Below are 18,336 nucleotides of genomic sequence, written 5' to 3' on the forward strand. Positions count from 1 at the left end.
TTTGCTGACTTTGAGGGGAATAGTCATTAGTCAGCTTGAAGTCTAACTGCTGTAACAAGTCTCGCCCCCACAGGTTGACCGGGAGGGGCAAAACATATGGTTGGAACACCCCAGAATGTCCTTCAGTATCTTTCCATGGGAGGAGGGAGGCACTCATAAAAGGGGCCGAGGCGTAACCGAGCCCGCGCAGGGTGTTAGGTGAGGAAACGGTAGGCCAAGCTTTAGGCCACCAGCGCTCGGAAATGATGCTTGTGTCAGCCCCTGTATCTAACAGCCCCTCGGACTCTTTATCTTGCACCCTCAGCCGAAGGGTGGGTCTGTCTTGCAAATCTAACGAGAGGAAAGCACAATGGCCACCCGAGGAACCGAAACCTTTTGTTCCTCGCTCTTCCTGCTTGCTGGCAAAAAGACTATGCAAACTAGGGAGGATAAGTAACTGGGCTATGCGATCTCCAGGTGTGATGGAGATGATGCCACGCGCAGCCGAGCACATGATCTTTATGTGGCCTTGAAAGTCAGAGTCAATCACCCCTGGGTGGACTATGAGTCCCTTTAGGGTAGAGGAGGACCGCCCCAGAACCAGCCCCACCGTGTTATTGGGCAATGGCCCTTTGAAATCAGAAGGGATAGGCTGGCACCCCAAGGAAGGGGTCAGAACTACTGGGGTGGTGGCACAGAGGTCCAATCCTGCTGACCCGGGTGTCGCCCGCCGTGGCTCTCGGGGGCCCCCGGAGTCAGGGGTGTTAGAAACGGGTTGTTCCCTGGCATCTGTAGCAGGGACGAACCATGGGGCCCCTGAGGGCCTCCCTGAGCCATCATTACCCCATATGTTTGCGGGCCCTGGGATGGTGGGCCCTGCCAGGCGTTTTTTTGCTGCTGTACAGGTCTACCTTCAGCATCTCTATGAATGGGTCTGCCCTGCTTATCTCTTACTGACCGACATTCTGAACTCCAGTGACAGCCCCTGCCGCAAACCGTACATATTCCCGGTTGCGGTAGGGGAGCCCTAGGGGCCTCCTGTTTTTTCGGAGCACGGCACTGCCGCTTTAAGTGCCCCGGTTTACCACAGTTGTAGCACTTCCTCTCTTGGCGCGATTGGGCCGCCAGAACGGCAGCCGCCAACCCGCTATTAGTCAGGGGACCGCCGATCTCTCTGCAGGCTTTTAGCCACGCCTCCAAGCCCTTTGATTTCCAGGGAGCAATGGCATTTTTGCACTCGGTGGTACATTGCTCATACACTAGCTGCTCTACTAAAGGCATAGCTGTCTCTAGGTCTCCAAAGATCTTTCCTGCCGCCTCTACCAAGCGTGCCACAAAATCAGAGAATGGTTCAGCTGGGGCTTGAATAATCTTAGTCAAGTTTCCCCTAACCTCACCCCGGTTGGGCAAGCTCTTCCATGCCTTGATAGCTAGACTATTAATTTGCGCATATACTTCCTCAGGGTAACCTGTCTGATTGTTGGCCCATTGTCCCTGTCCTGTCAGCATATCGTAAGTCCAATGTTCCTTTCCTTGCCCATGAGCGGCATTTTGCCTAGCCTGCCCATGACAGCCTTTACAATAAATAGACTTCCAATCAAGGTACTGTCCTGTGGTTAAAACAGCCCGAGTAAGTTTATTCCAATCGTCGGGCGTAAAGGCGCCGTTGGCCTGGCGCTCAACTAAAGCCAGAGTATAAGCAGCGCCATGGCCCCAATTACGGACCGCCTCTGCTAACTCTTTTAATTGCTTTTGATCTATAGGTTGCCAAAATCTTTGATTATTCTGATCTATGAAGACAGGAAAAACTGAAGCAGCATCCATGGCAGCAGCAGTTTCAGGTGCCAAAAAAGATGTAGGATTTCATGGCGGCCCAGGGGGCGCCAGAGGTTTAGTCTCTGGACTATACGGGGGCGGCCACTTAGTATCTCCGTCCGCTGCACCTGGATCAGTTTCAGGAGCGATCTGTGTCGCCTCCTGTGTATCGAGCCGCCGGAGCTCCCTCCTTAAGTCAGCGAAAGTAGGGCACGGAGGGTCTCCTCCCTCGGAGTCAGAAGACTCGGACGAGGACCCAGACTTGTCAGAGTGAGGCTCAAAGTGCAAGTCTGGAAACTGTGGTACCGGGGGCAGGGGCGTGGCCAATGCCCCTGAGCTAGTCCCCGACCTTTGTTGCTTGTTTCGCAACTTCTCCTTATCACTCCTCGCTGCAGCACCTCCCCCACATCCTCCTTCTGAACACTCGGACTGAACTTCCGCTAATTGCTCTGCGGCACTCTGAGAACCGAGAGGATCACATTTCAAACAATCTAAAATCAGCCTATAAAGCAGAAGCACACCGGGTTTTAAATCTGATGCTCCCTTAAGGTCTCTCCCTAGTTTTTTCCAGGACGCTATCGTCAGCGAACCAGAGCATAAAAACCAAGGAGCAATCCGGTCCACTTCCTTCAAAAAATTCTTTAAATCACGTTTCTCAATGTGAATCCTATTACTAGATAAAAGGTTCTTCAGAGGCCACACAAAGCGCCGAAGCGGTATGTTGCCCATAGTGACTTGGGGAAAGGGAGAGAACGGCCGTCCCGCACGTCAGTTCTGAACTCACCTCCTAATGAGGTCGTCTCCGCTGGTGCTTTAAAGTTGTTTCGTTTTCCCGGGTTTCGGCACCACTTGTCGCGCCCACCTCGCCAGCAAGGAAGACGCGGCAACTGGAGTTCTTCTGACCGTGCTTTATTGGGGGATCCCTTAGGCTACATTTTGCGGAAGACCCAGAAAAGGGGAAGGGCAGTTTCTTATATACACTGCAAAGCAGGAAACTCATATCATTGGTTACATTCGACACACAGGCGCAGAACTTGTTTACCAGCGGGAGAAGCAAGGGCGAGGCACCGGATATCAGCGCCATATTTTAATGGCGTTGTCACCGCGCCCCACACAGGTGTCTTTTTTGTAGATTGTCCTTTGTTCTTTTGGGTAGATGCCCAGTAGTGGGATTGCTGGATCAAATGGTAGATCTACTTGTATTGCTTTAAGGTATCTCCATATTGCTTTCCACAGAGGTTGAACTAGTTTGCAGTCCCACCAGCAGTACAGGAGTGTTCCTATCTCTCCACATTCGTTCCAACATTTTTTGCTTTGGGACTTTTTGATGAAAGCCATTCTTACTGGAGATAAGTGATATCTCATTGCAGTTTTGTATTGCATTTCTCTGATGATTAGAGATGTTGAGCATTTTTACATATGTTCATTGGCCATTATCCTGTCTTCTTTTGAAAAGTTTCTGTTCATGTCCTTTGCCCACTTTTTGATAGGGTTGATTTTTTCTTGCTGATTTTCATGGGTTCTAAATAGATTCTACTTATCAGCCCCTTATCAGATGTGTAGGATGCGAAAATTTTCTCCCATTCTGTAGGTGGTCTGTTTCCTTTCATGACCGTTTCTTTGGCTGTGCAAAAGCTTTCTAGTTTGATCAGGTCCCATTTATTTATTTTTGTTATTGCTGTGATTGCCTCTCAGGTCTTCTTCATAAATTCTTTGCCTAGGCCAATGTCTAGGAGAATATTTCCAACATTTTCCTCTAGGATTGTCATAGTTTCATCTCCCCTGTTATATTTATCCTTGTTTTTGTATTGTTTATTTCCATCTTTTATATATCATCTTAAAAAAAAAAAAAGAAACCATGAGCTCATTGTAAAACTTCCTATGTGCCCCCATGGTTTTCCTCTTTTCTCCGTTAATGGAATAATTTGCTGTTTCATAGTCAAAATTGTTTTTGAAAGCTTCCCAACCTTTAGAGTTTAAAGCCATCTTAATGTAAATTAGAGTCTGCAACAAGTATCAATCATAATAACAGAAACTTTTGGAGAACAGCCATAGCTAGAAATTCTAGTCAGAGAAGGCAATTACATAATAGGTCAATCTGAATCTTTTCATGGTTATTACTAAGGAAGAAGCATTACCTCCTGGAAGGCTTAAAGCCAAGAGTTCATTTAGTTCCTTCCAAATGTCTTTCATATTTGTCCTTCTCTTTGCATTCCTATAAATGCCTTCATCATCTCATACCTGGACTGTTGCCATAGACTAGATGGTTTTCTTGTCTCCAGTCCATCCATATTCAAATCCATTTTCCATACTACTGCCAGATTAATCTTTTTAAAACACTTTCATCATGTCACTCTCCTGCCTGAGACCTAGCTAAAATATCACCGTCTTTGTAAAATATTCCCAGCTCTCTTAGAAGAGTTAATAGCTACCTACTCAGTGTTTTTTACAACTCTCTGTGTGTACCCTTATTAGTGCACTTACAACATCTATAACAATTTGTTTAATTATTTTTCTCACCCCATTTGCTGTGAGCTCCTTGAGAGGAGGCAAAAGGTCTGAGTTATCTCTTTACAAGGATTTATACATAATTGGCTCCATCTATCTTGACCCACTACCTCAAGGCTATCACATATATTGTCTTCTCTACCTACTATGCTCTCTCACTTATTCTTTGGGTCTCAGATTAAATGTAAATTCACTGAGAAACCTTCCTTGACATTTTTATTAACTAATTAATCAATTAGTTGAACAAATATTTATTGAGTGCCTATTATGTGCCAGACACTGTTTTAGGCACTTCAGATATATCAGTGAACAAAGCAGACAAAAAGTCTGCTTTCATGGGGCTCATCTCCTAATAGGAAAATGTAGATAATTAAAGACAAAAATAATAAGTAAATTATATAGTAAGCTATGAAAAGACAGCAGGATAAAGGGTTGTGCTGGAGGTTAGACTTTTATACATGGTGGTCAGGGTAGGCCCCATTGAGAAAGATGACATTTAATTAAATGAAGAGTTAGCAATGAGGACATCTGGGGTAAAATAAGATAGGCAGAGATGAAAGCCAGTGCAAAGGCTCTAAATTGTGATTGTATCTGTTGTGGGCAAAGAACAGCAAAAGAAACCATTGTGGCTGTAGCTCACTTAGCAAGTGGTAGAATAATAGGAGATAAAGTCAGAAAGGTGGGGGTAGGTAGGTCAGATCCTGTCGGGCCTTGTAAGGTAATATATAAAAACTTCAGTTTTTACTGATAGAAATGACAGACCATTATAGGGTTTTAAAGCAAAGAAGTAACATGATGATATGTTTTAAATGGATCGTTTTGGCTGCCATATTGAGAATAAACTGTAAATGGGCCAAGGAAAGGAGGAGGGAGACCTTTTAGTAGGCTACTGCAGTATTGCAGTTACTGCAATAATCCAGGTAAGAGATGATAGTAGATTGGACTAGGGTGGTGGCAATGGAAGTGATGAAAATGGGCCAGAATTCTATGTCTTTTTGTAGGTACAGACAACAGGATTTTCTGATGTATTAGATATGGTGTGAGAGATAAAGAGGAATGAATGATGATCCAAGGTATTTGGACCGAGAAACTGAAAGGATGAAATTGTCATCAATCAAGATGGGGAAAACCGCTGGAGCAGGTTTGTAGGTAAATATTAGGACTTCGGTTTGGGATCTGTTAAATTTGAAATATCTATTAAATTTCTACATGGAAATATCAGATAGGCAGCTGGATATATGAGTCATTAGTTCAGGGGAGAGATCTGAGTTGGAGATACAAATTTGGGATTTCAATTGGTATTTAAAGTCATGAGACTGGATGTGACTACCAAGGGAAGAAATGTAGATAGAGAAAAGAAGGGGATCAATACCCTTGTAACTTTCTCATAAATCCCATTTTTCCTTCAATGAACTTATTACAACTTATAATTGTGTATTTATTTGTTTTTATTTCTGTGATTGGCTAATGTCTGTTTGCCTTATTACAAGAAAAAGCTCCAAGGGAAGCAGGGTCTATGCATTTTTTTCCATCACTACCAGTATCTGGCATAACTAGCAAAATAATATACTGGATTGCATGAATTAAAAGAATGTTCCTTTACATCAATGTCTCAAAAATGAAATGTTGACAGGGGCTAGGCAAGTAACATAAATAAGTTGTGTATAACAGACAATGGGTCATGGAGAAAGGGATGAACTGAAGTGTCCAAAAATCATAGCCACTTCTTAGTTCCAGCTGATTATTGCCAGGTCTAGCATTGTCAGATCTTCAGAATTTCTGAGAGGAGCTAGATATACAGATTATATATGAAATCTCCCAAATTATAGTGCTGAAAACTGCATTAGTCCAGCACTAAAAAAGAGATACCAAGATTGGAATAGATGTGCAAGTAATTTATTGAGGAAAACACATGTGAGGGAAAATGGGAAAAGTCTAGACTTGGAGGGCTTTTGGACCATGGTACAGGCCCTGTCCCTATAGAGAAGAGAGGAAAGGAAGCAAGGGCTTCTACTGCAATGTACTTCTAAGAAGGTTTCAGCAAGGCTCTTGGGGATTTCCCAACCCAAAGGTGGCCATAACAGGAGTCTACATCTACAAGGAATAAACTTTCACTAGTATTTTAAGAATACTCATTCAGTAGTTGGGAGTAGTCCATGGGCTTTGTGGTCTTGGCAGGAAAACAATGACGGATTATAGAATACAGAAGCTGGCTCTTGGTCATTTATACTCCCTTCAGTAAGAAATTTGAGAGGTACTTTGTGGTGGGCATCACAATAACTAAATTTAACACTGCGGTAGCCAGAACAGTACAGGCCAAAAACACATCTTCAAGTTATATTCAGCCAAATTGTGAACAGATATCAACCTCTGCTCTAGTCACTAAGATATGTTTCACCATCAGTGGGCCAGTTATATATAGATCCTGAGTTAGGCCCAAATGGATCAGCAATAGCATCTAGGTAGTAGGGTTTAAGGTACCAGGAAAAGCATTAGCTGAGGTGGGTTTAAAATGTACCACAAGAATAGAGAGGTAGTTTCACAGTATGGAGGAGCTAAAACTGTATGGAGGAGCTAAAACTACAATCTGAAAGGAAATATGAATTAAAGCAAAGTATCCTCAAGCATTATAGGAGAATAAACAGTGAAGTCAAAAAACAGAAATAGATGATAACAATTGACTAAGCAGAGCATTTTAGATCTTTTTTATATGAAAGGGAGAATGAGCACTGTTACGTATACTTTATTTAGTGTTGAGAGCATGCTGTGAGAGGAGAAGCAAGACTTTAAAGAATTGGAGTCTGAAAAGCAGTGACAACTGTGGCCCTTGGTGACAGACAACAATGTCAGACAGGACATGGCCAATATCATCAGTGTATTATCATAATGACTATGACTTGTATTACCGGAAGGCAGGGCAGAACAGGTTGAGGTAAAGTTTATGTCAAACAAGGGTGGTCTAGGGTTAAGAACAGGTGCAGGCAGAACAGGTGCTGCCCTTTGGGTTTCCTGGTGTGCCTTTGGTTCCACTGCACAGACCTCATGTTTCCATGTGCCATGGGACATCATGTCAGACGTAATGCCACCATAAGTCTTAAAGATATTTCTGCCAGGGGCCACAGAGGCACACTAGGGTGGCATTATGATATGGACAGAAAAGTAGGGCTTGCACTTAGCCCATCAGGACTTACATATGGCAGTGTAAGTGTGGCTTCTCCAATCCACAGTCATATACATCCCTCAATCACACATTCCATCTCCAGGTGCCAAGTAAGGTCTTTCTGAATGTCCACCAGGCTCTGATGAGCACAGGTGTTGGTTTTCTGTTGATCCTGGATGAAATCTATTGACATTCATGCTTGTTGGAGGGGGTGCCTCTATACTCTAGAGCAGCTATCCTCAAACTACGGCCTGCAGGCCACACGCAGGTGTTTTTGCCTGTTTGTTTTTTTATTTCAAAATAAGATACGTGCAGTGTGCATAGGAATTTGTTCATAGTATTTTTTAGGCTATAGTCCGGCCCTCCAACGGTCTGAGGGACAGTGAACTGGCCCCCTGTTTAAAAAGTTTGAGGACCCCTGCTCTAGAGATACTGACTTAATAGTACAGACCACCCACCTGGCCTTTGGGGGTGGCCTTTGGCTTCTGAGAGTTTGTAGTAAAATGTATGGGCAGGGTACTCCATCACTCATGTGGGGATCTCCTGCATGCTCTGTTTGAGAGGTCCCTCTCTCAGATGTGTAATTGTTATGGGATAAAATGGGATATAAATGAAGAGCCCTCTGAATGTCTTGCATTGCTTTGGAATCCTACGGACCATTTTGAATCTGGAAAGCTATAATAAGTAGCTAGAAACAATGTTCCAATAGAAGCAATTGTGTATGGTTAGTACCTTTAAAGTGAAACCTGAACCAAAGCTATGTGCATGTTTGTGCTTTCTAGGACAGGAAGTAGAGCAAGGTGATTTCAAGGTTAGCGATTATACTCTTGGGTTATGTTAGCTGGTTGATTAGTTAGCATTCTTAATATGAAGGAAGGCAGTTCTTTTCTCAGGGTTGTGCTTGCCAGATACATTGTCTACTGGGGCACTATTTTCTCTTCCAAGGGGATATCGTATGGCCACTAGAAGTCATTTTCTCAAGGATAGATTTTCTGAGAAATAGGTATTGCAATCCAAGGAGGATTTCTACCAATGTCTAAGCAGGAAGGTTGTGAGCACTACTAAAATCAGGAAAGAAACCATCAAGAATAGTCAAAGGATGACCTACTAATACAGCAAGATAAGACTGATTACCCAACAAGAAGGATAAGGCAGATAGATGTACAATAGAAGAATAAACGGCAAAGTTGGTTTCTGAGTGAGTCAAGTAAGAGATGAGCCAATATTAGAGTTAATGGCTGATGATTTCCCTATGAATGGTCATTTAAATGCTGGGATTCTCTTTTTTATCAGTTGAGGTACCTGTGGAAAGAGTAGGTATATATGACTAAAACAGACATATTATTCTAGCCAAAAGGTGTCAATGGTACTGATCATGGTCTCACTCATAATATTTTACCTTGGAATATTCTCTTCATTCTATATAAAATATCTATTTATTCTTCACAGACCATTTCAAATCCTATTCATTCAAAGAAGCAAGCCTTCCTCATCTCATCTGGACACACAGATTTCTATCTTTCCCGATGGCCAATTATACATATTGTTTGAACCAAATGTTCAAAGTGTAGTGTTGTCTTGATTTTAAGTGTCCTCCTAAGTGATTCAAGTATGTATGTATTCAAGCTTTGATTCTCTAGCTAGGCTATAAATTCCATCAGTTCAGAGAATAAATTTCTTTATAACCTCTACAATGTCAAATATACACCAAGGACTCAATATGTTTCTTATGTGAATTAAATTAAATAAAGATCCAACAATCATTGGTTACAGAATAATCATAAATGCCTGGGAAATGGAACAACTGGAAATTCTAGTCAGAGCAGGCAATCACATATGGGCCAACTTCAATTTCTTTATGGTTACTACAAAGAAAAAAACAGCATCTCCTGAAAGGCTGAAAGCCAACAGCCAGAGCAGTTTACTTTCTGAATGACTGGCAGTAACATCTGAGAAGAATGACTACATTAGGAATCGGAATAAAAACAACTTTGCCTCTACTTTTTGTGAAGTACAAGAATCAAGCTAAGAACTTGAAATCCCAAATGTCTAAGTTTTAGCTCAAATTACAAAACAAAATAAACCAAACTATCCAATTGGAAAAATAACAAATGCTTAAAGTTAAATACAGGGGACTCTGAAATGGCCGAGTGAGGAGTTCTGTAAAAGTACTATCCAACGAGCAAAGATAAAATGGACAAAATTGTCAAAAACAACCCCCTCATGATTCTGGAAATTGACCAAAATCATATAACAAATTGACAATAATTTAAGAAAAATTACTGAATCTTAGGTAAGAATGGTAGGAATCTGTGGCATTTAAATCTGGGGCTACTTCCATTCCTCCCATCAGCTCTGGAGCATGGTAGTTCTAAATGTGTAGTGGAAGTCCTAAGGACTGAAAACTCTACTGATGCCAGGGTGCTGCCATGATTTGGAGTAAAGCACAATAAAACCCACATCCAGTGGCACTGCTGAAAACAATAGCAATCTCAGTGGCAAACAATCAAGGAAGGCCAATATCACATCTAGCCGAAAGTCTTGATACTGGTTGTAGAGATCCATAGACCAGAAGACCAGCAAGAAATTTAACAAGGATATTCAAGTAATGAGACAGCCGAAGTGGGCCATGAAAAGTTCTCACATATCACTGGGGGTCTGACAGAATATTTATACGAGCAAAACTGCACATTTGCTTAGGAGTAGTCAAAGTGGATCCCAGATATGTACTTGTCCCTGGAAGAATGTGAGGCATTGTCCACAGAGAAAGCAAAAACTGAGACAAGCTTGTAAATAGCCTGAACTTTGAATGTGTTTCCCATCCCACATGCAAATCCACTGGCAAAAGGTAGGAGCCTACCCCTACTGGTTCAAGATTTTAATCACAGTCTCTGACCAACTATTAACTGACTTTTAAGCTATGCTGACACAGAGGTATCTTATCACATAGGTATATTATCCAAAATGCCCAGTTTTCATTTAAAAATATGAGATATGCAAAGAAAAAGGATTGTGTGATCCATATCCAAGAGGAAAAAGGCAGTCAACAGAAACTTTCTGAGAGGCTCAGATGTCACACATAGTCAAAGACATAAAAATATGCTCAAAGAACAAAATAAACCATGTTTAGTGAATTATGGTATGAGGACAATGACTTATTGCATAGAGAATATCAATAAAGAGACAGGAGGTTATAAAAAAGAATCAAATGGAAACTCAGGAGTTGAAAAGTATAACTGAAATGAAAAATTCACTAGGGGACTCCACAGATTTGATCTGACTGAGAAGGAATCAATAAGCTAAAAGGCAAATGAACAGAGATGATCTGACCTACATAACAGAAAGAAAAAAGAGTTAAGAAAAATTAACAGAGCCACAGAGACCTGTGGGACACCACTAAACATATCAATCTATATTAGTTTGCTAGGGCTGCCATAACAAAATCACAAACTTGGTGTCTTAAGCAATAGAAATGTATTATCCCACAGTTCTACAGGCTAGAAGTCTCTGATTACATGTTGTCAGTGCCAATTCCTTCTAAGGCATGTGAGGGAAAGATCTGTTAGACTGCTCTCCTTGGACTGTAGATTGGCCATCTTTTCCCTGTGTCTTCACATTGTCTTTGCTCTGCATGTATGTATCTCCAAATTTCCTCTTGTTATAAGAATATAAGTTAAAATGATCTTTTAAAGTTAAAATGATCATACAAGTTAAAACAAGATCAAATTTTAACTTGATTACCTCTGTAAAGGTCTTATCTCCAAATAAGGCTACCTTCCGAGGTAGAGGAATAGACTTCAACATAGGAATTTCTTGACTTCAATAAGTCAACCCACAAGATAACCTATGAAACATTGTAGTCTAAGAAAGAACAGAGAGGCAAAAAGGGACAGAAAAAATATTCGAAAATATAATTGTCAAAAACTTCCCCACTTGATGAAAAATATTAATTTACACATCTAAGAAGCTCTAAGAACCTCAAGTATGATAAACACGAAGATGCCCACATATTGAAAAAGCTGTCTTTGAAAGCCAAAGACAATAGGCGAGTTTCAAAACAACAAAAGAAAAATGGCTCATTGTGTATAAGGGAGCTACAAAAGGATTAATATTTGACTTTTCATCAGAAACAATGGAGGCCAAAGGCAGTGGAATGGTATATGCAAAATGCTGAAATACAGATAAACTGTCAAGTAAGAGTGCTATAGGCAGCAAAACTATATTTCAAAAATTTAGGTAAAATAAATACTTTTCCAGGAAAAAAAGATTGTATTTATTACTAGCAGATATCCCTTACAGGAAATACTAAATGAAGTTCCTTAGGTTGAAAGGAAATGAAACCAGATAGTAATCAAATAATCACAAAGGAATAATAATAAAGGTCATTACATAGGTATATATAAAAGATGGTAAATACACACTCTAAAACTGTATGGTTGGTCTTACAACATATAAAGGTACAAATATATATGAAAATTACAAAAGGGTGGGGGAGAAAATAGAAAATACTGGTGCAAGAAAATGATGTCATTGGCAATGTGAATCCACAGAAAGAACTGAAGACCACTAGAAAAGGTAAATATGTAAATTAGTCTAAAAGATCTTATAAATGTATTTTCTTTCTTCCTTCTCTTCTTTAAAAGATATATAAGTTTACAAATTCATAATAATAACTCTGTATTTAGGGCTTTATATTACATATAATATACATGACAGTGATAGCACAAAGGAGGGTAGAGAATGGAGCTCTACTAGAGTGAATTTCTATACAAGCAGTCCCCGGGTTATGGATAACCTGACTTATGGAATTTTGTATTTACAAATGGGCTCCCAAGGCTCCTCATAAAGATAATTTATAATTAAATATTCCATGCATATAAACAAACCTGCATGGCGTTAAGTGGTTCATTGGCACTGTATATTTACACAAGCAAGCAGCTAGTCTCAGAGAAGCAGCTGATGGAAACTCAGGAACATGAAGAGTCAGAGGGGTCCAGAGCCAAGAAAGCTTATGAAAAAAGAATTAGCTGAAGCCTTTCATCTCATCGAAGCAGGATTTACTAAGCTTGAGGAGCAAGAACCTAACACTGAGTGGTTTACAAAGATTTACCATGCAGTTAATGAGAACATCAGCTGCTATGAGGCCATTTATGATGAAAAAAAGAAAAAGGCTGTGCAAACAAGCCTGGGTACCTTTTTCAAGAAACCAACTTCAGTGGTCAGCTACCTTCCTCCAGCAACAGAACCAAATCCTGATTCTCCAGCACCCACTCCATCCTCTCCAGCACCAGCTCCATCACCATCTTTTGATTTATTTTACTGACCTTTTTGCCTCAAAAATGCCCCTTCTAGTAAGCAAAACGCTTATGCAACAATAGCTGAGTGTTGCTAACCTTTAAAATTCTTTTTTGAAATTTCTCCTATCTTCTAACTAAGCTTTTTGTATGAGCAGATTTTTATGTTCTGTTTGTCTGAATTAAAAGAAAGAGTAGAATATAGTTTCCATAACTTATTATTACAGTATAGGGGTATTACTATTATTACAGTATTACACTGTATTATTACCACATGAACCATTATAATATTGTTGTTGTTGTTATTATTATTATTATTATCATATATGCACTGTTCATCAGGGATCTGAGTTTCATACAAATGTGACCTAAAGACTTTCTCAGGAACATATCTCGTCCATAACCTGGGGACTGCCTATATACACTGGAATGATGTTGGCACAAATCTTATGTGGATTGTGATTAGATGCACATTACAATCCCTAGAATAACCAGGAGGAAAATAATTATAAAGCATATAGTAAAAATACCAAAAAATGAATTGAAATGGTACATTAGAAAATAGCTATTTAACACAAAAAAGGTAGTACAAGAGAAACAGAGGAACAAAAAGACAGGATGTATATAGTTAAAAAAAGAGTAAAATGGCAGATACAAATTGAAATGGACTAAATATAAACAATTACATTAAGTATAAAAGAATTAAACATTCAAATCAAAAAGCAGAGACTGTAAAACTGGATTTTAAACACTGGATGAAAATATATAGATCTAACTATATTATTAGAGACACACATTATAGTCAAAGAAACAGTAAAAGAATTGGAAAAGATACACCATGTAAGACATAACCAAAAAAGAGCTGGAGTGGTTATACTATTGTTGGACTATATAGACTTAAAAGTAAAAGAGGAACGTTTTTTATTTCAGTAATTCAATTTATCAGGGAAATATGAAAATTAAAAGGATATAAGCATCTAACAAATAGAGCCCCATGGCACATGAAGAAAAAACTGACAGAATTAAAGAAAGAAAGAAATAATTCAACAGTAATAGATGAAGACTCCAAAACCCCTCTCTTAATAATGGATATAGCAATAAGAAATACAATTCAGAAATATACAAAAGACTTAGACAATACTATGTATCTGTGGCATAACTGACCTCAATGGAACACTTTACTCCAAAATAATCATGACACCTCTAAAAGAAACTAATAAAGCTCCAACAATGGACCCTAAAGAAATGGAAATATCTATGAGATGACTGACAAAGAATTCAGACTAATGCTCTTTCAAAAGTTCAGTAAACTAAAAGAATATATTCTTTGGATAGAAAATTAAATAAAATGTGGAAAACAATGCATGGGCAAAATTTGACAAAGAAATAATACAATTAAGAAATTAAAATCTTACAGATGAAGAATATAATGCCTGAAATGAAAAATTCAATAGAAAGTTCCAACAGCAGGCTTGATAAAGTAGAAGAATCAGTGAACTTACAGACAGAACATTTGAAATTATCCAGTTAGAAGAGGAAAAAGAAAAAAGAATGCAAAAGAATGAAGAAATCTCATGGGAATTAAGGGACACTATCAAGATACCTATCATTTGCATAACAGTAGTACATGGTAAAGAGAGAGGAAAAGAGCCAGAAAGCATATTAAAAGACATAAAGGCTAAAAACGTCCCAAATCTGGGAAAATCTTTGTCATCACAAAATCCAGGCACAGGAGGCAGAGGCCTGCCAATCAAATTCAAACCAAAGAGGAGTTCACAAAGACACAATAGTCAAACTATCAAAAATCAAAGACAAAGCTATGAAAGGAGCAAGACATAATATATCACATACAAGGGGGTACCAATATAGCTATCACTAGACTTCTCAGCAGAAACCCTGCAGACCAGGAGGGAGTAAGATAATATATTCAAAGTGCTGAAGGAAAAATACAGCCAACCAAGAATAGTTTACCTGGCAAAGTTATCCTTCAGAAATGAGGAAGAAATTTTTTGAGAAAAGAAAAAAAATGAGAAAGAAATAAAAACTTTTCCACAAACAAAAGCTAAGGGAGTTCATCATCACTAGGTCTGCCTTATAGGAATTACTAAAGGAAGTCTCTAAGCTGAAACAAAAGGCCACCAATTAATAACATAAAGCATATGAAAACATAAAATTCAATGTTATGAGTAATACATAGTTATATACAGAATACTCTAGTATTGTAATGGTGGTATGTAAAACAATTTTACTTCAAGTACAATGGTTGAAGACAAAACTATTAAAAACAACTACAGCTGAAAATAAAGTATCAAGGGATACAAATTACAAAATGATATAAATTTTGAAATTAAAAACAAAATGTGTGTGCTGGGGGAATAAAAGTGTAGAGTTGTATGTGATCAAAGTCAAGTTGTTATCAACTTGCAATAACCTATTGTAAGTATGTGCTATGCAAGCCTCATGATAATGACAAAGTAAAAATCTACAGTACAGTTGGCTCTTCAGCAACACAGGTTTGAACTCCATAGGTCCACTTATACACAGATGTTTTTCAATAAACATATTGGAAAAATTTTTGGAGATTTGCAACAATTTGAAAAAACTCACAGATGAACCACATAGCTCAGAAATATCAAAAAAATTAAGAAGTTAGATATGTCATGAATGTATAAAATATGTGTAGATACTAGTATATTGTATTTACTACAATAAAATATGCATAATTATAAAAAGTTAAAATTCACCAGAACTTATACACACAAACTACAGACCACACACAGTGCTATTCACAGTTGAGAAAATATAAAACAAATGTGAAGATGCAGTATTAAATCATAACTGCACAAAATTAACCATAGTACACACTGTACTATTGTAGTACTTTTGTAGACACCTCCTATTGCTATTGTGGCAAATTCCAGTGCTATTACTATCTCCTTAAAAAGCCATGTGATGCAAATCATCTCCATGTGAGCAGTTCATCTCTCCAGTAAATTGCATATCATAGTAAAAAGTGCACTCTCATGGTTCTTGTGTATTTTATATTGTGTTTAGTGCAATACCATAAACCTTGAATAACACCATGAGATCCACACAAAGTGCCACTAGTGATGGTGGAAGTGCTCCCAAGAAGCAGAGGAAAGTCATGACATTACAATAAAAAGCTGAATTTCTTAATATCTACAATAGATTAAGGTCTGCAGCTGCAGTTGCATGACATTTTAAGATAAATGAATCCAGTGTAAGGATCGCTAGAAAAAAAAAAAAGAAAAGAAATTAGTGAAATTGTAGCTACAGCTATGTCAGTAGGCATAAAAACCTTGCACTTTTTGTGAAATATCTTTTTATCTTGTACTGAAAATGCTGTTGTTAACTAGGTGTAGGATTTCTATAAGAAAGGCACATCTATAGACTCTAATATGATTTGAGAAAACATAAAGTCATTATTTGGCAACTTAAAGCAAAAGGAAGGTGAAAGATCTAAAGATGGAAAATTTAATGCTAGCCAAGGATAGTTTGATAATTTTAGAAAAAGGTTTGGTTTAAAAAATATCGAGAGAAGCAGGTTCTACTGATCAATAGGCAGCAGACCATTTCCAGACATCATAAAGAAAATGCCTGAGGAGAAATGATATCTGCCTGAACAGGTTTTTGATGCAGACACATGTACCCTATTCTGGAAAAAATGCTACAAAGGACATTTACTAGTAAGTAAGAGAATTGAGCACAAAGAGTTAAGACGAGAAGGGATAGCTTAACTCTATTGTTTTGTGCAAATGCAGTCATGTTTATGATCAAGACTGCCCCTATCTATAAACCTAAACCTGAATCTTAAAGGGGAAAAAATAAACACCAGCTGCCAGTCTTTTGGTTGTACAAGAAGAAGGCCTGGACAGTGAGACCCTTTTTCTGGATTGGTCTCATCAATGCTTTGTCCCTGAGGTCAGAAAGTACCTTGTCAGTAAGGGACTGCCTTTTAAAGTTCTTTTGATATTGGACAATGCCCCTGGCTACCCAGAACACCATGACTTCAACACCAATGGCATCCAAGTAATCTACTTGCCCCCAAACACAAGATTTCTAATTCCACATCTAGATCGGGGGGTCATAAAGGTAATGAAACTTTAAGGCTCATTACACACAGTAAGTACTCTATGGAAAGAACTGTCAATACAATGGAAGAAACCCTGATAGAACATTGTGAAAGTCTAAATGGTTACACCATTGAAGATGCCATGATTGTTACAGGAAAAGCTGTGAAAGTCATCAAGCCCCAAACAATAAATTCCTGGTAGAGAAAACTGTGTTCAGATGTTGTGGATTACTTCACAGGATTTATGACAGAGCCAATCAAGTAAATCATAAAGGAGATTATGGATATGGCAAAAACAAGTAGGGGGGTGAAGGGTTTCATGATATGTATCTTGGAGAAATTCAATAGTTAATAGGCATCATACCAGAGAAATTAACAGAAGATAACTTGATAGAGATAAGTGCTTCCAAATCAGTACCAGATGATGAGGAAGAAGATGTAGAAGAAGCAATGTCAGAAAAGAAATTGACATTAGATAATCTGGGAGAAGGATTACAATTATTCAAGACAGCTTTTACGACATGGGCCCTCCTATGATACAGGCACTAAAACAAATAGTGAAAGAAGGATTGATACCATCTAGAAACATTTTTAGAGAAATGAAAAGGCAAAAAAATTCAGATGGAAATTATGATGTATTTCTGTAAAGTTACACTGGGTGTCTCTCCCTCCCCCGCCTCCCCTTCCACCTCCTCCACCTCTTCTGTCTCTGCCACCCCTGAGATAGCAACTCCACCTTATTCTCCTCCTCCTCAGCTTACTCAATGTGAAGACAATAAGGATGAAGACCTTTCTGATGATCTATTTCCACTTAATGAATAGTAAATATATTTTTGTTCCTAATGATTTTCTTAATAACAGTTTCTTTTCTCTAGCCCACTTTATGAGAATACGGTATATAATACATATAATATACAAAATATATGTTAATTGACTGCTATTGGTAACAGTTACTGGTAAACAGTAGGCTATTAGTAGTTAATTTTCTGGGGAGTCAAAAGTTATATGTGTATTTTCAACTGTGTAGGAGTCAGCATCCTAACCTCTACATAGTTCAAGTGTAAATTTTGCCTATTACACAAACTCTTCCTGAGAACATACACAGAGAAGACACTCATATTCATTTGTAATGCAAGTATAACCTTCATATCAAAATCAAATCAAGATAACACAATTATAGACCAATCTCACTCATGAACATGCTTGCCAAAAACAAAATATATTAGTAGAGCATATCCAAGAAAGAACTGAAGACATGAATCATCATGTCCAAGACAGATTAGTCCTAGGAATACAACATTGCTTAAATTTTAGAAAATACATAATAGAAGTCAACAAATTAATAGATTATAGGGGAAAATACTTTCATTTCAATATGTTCAGAAAAGCATTAGATAACATTTCCATTCATGATATTAAAAAAAAAAACCTCTTAGTAAATTAGGCATAGAACTCTTAAAGGGTACAAAAAACACAGCAAACATACT

The 18,336-nt window shown here is 38.6% G+C and overlaps 1 protein-coding gene across 1 annotated transcript in view; it reads right to left on the reverse strand.

Moving 5' to 3' along the window:
* Positions 1–657: 657 nt before the first annotated feature.
* Positions 658–18,336, reverse strand: part of LOC142866173 (igE-binding protein-like) — a 36,270-nt gene continuing 18,591 nt past the window's right edge. The window contains exon 2 of the mRNA XM_075999695.1: positions 658–3,630. Coding sequence (XP_075855810.1) covers positions 658–1,803 — 1,146 coding nt within the window. The 5' untranslated portion in view covers positions 1,804–3,630. The remainder of the gene's footprint in view (positions 3,631–18,336) is intronic.

This window comes from Microcebus murinus, unplaced genomic scaffold, assembly GCF_040939455.1.
Source record: "Microcebus murinus isolate Inina unplaced genomic scaffold, M.murinus_Inina_mat1.0 scaf001_hap2_Mmur4.0, whole genome shotgun sequence".
Taxonomy (NCBI): Eukaryota; Metazoa; Chordata; class Mammalia; order Primates; family Cheirogaleidae; genus Microcebus; species Microcebus murinus.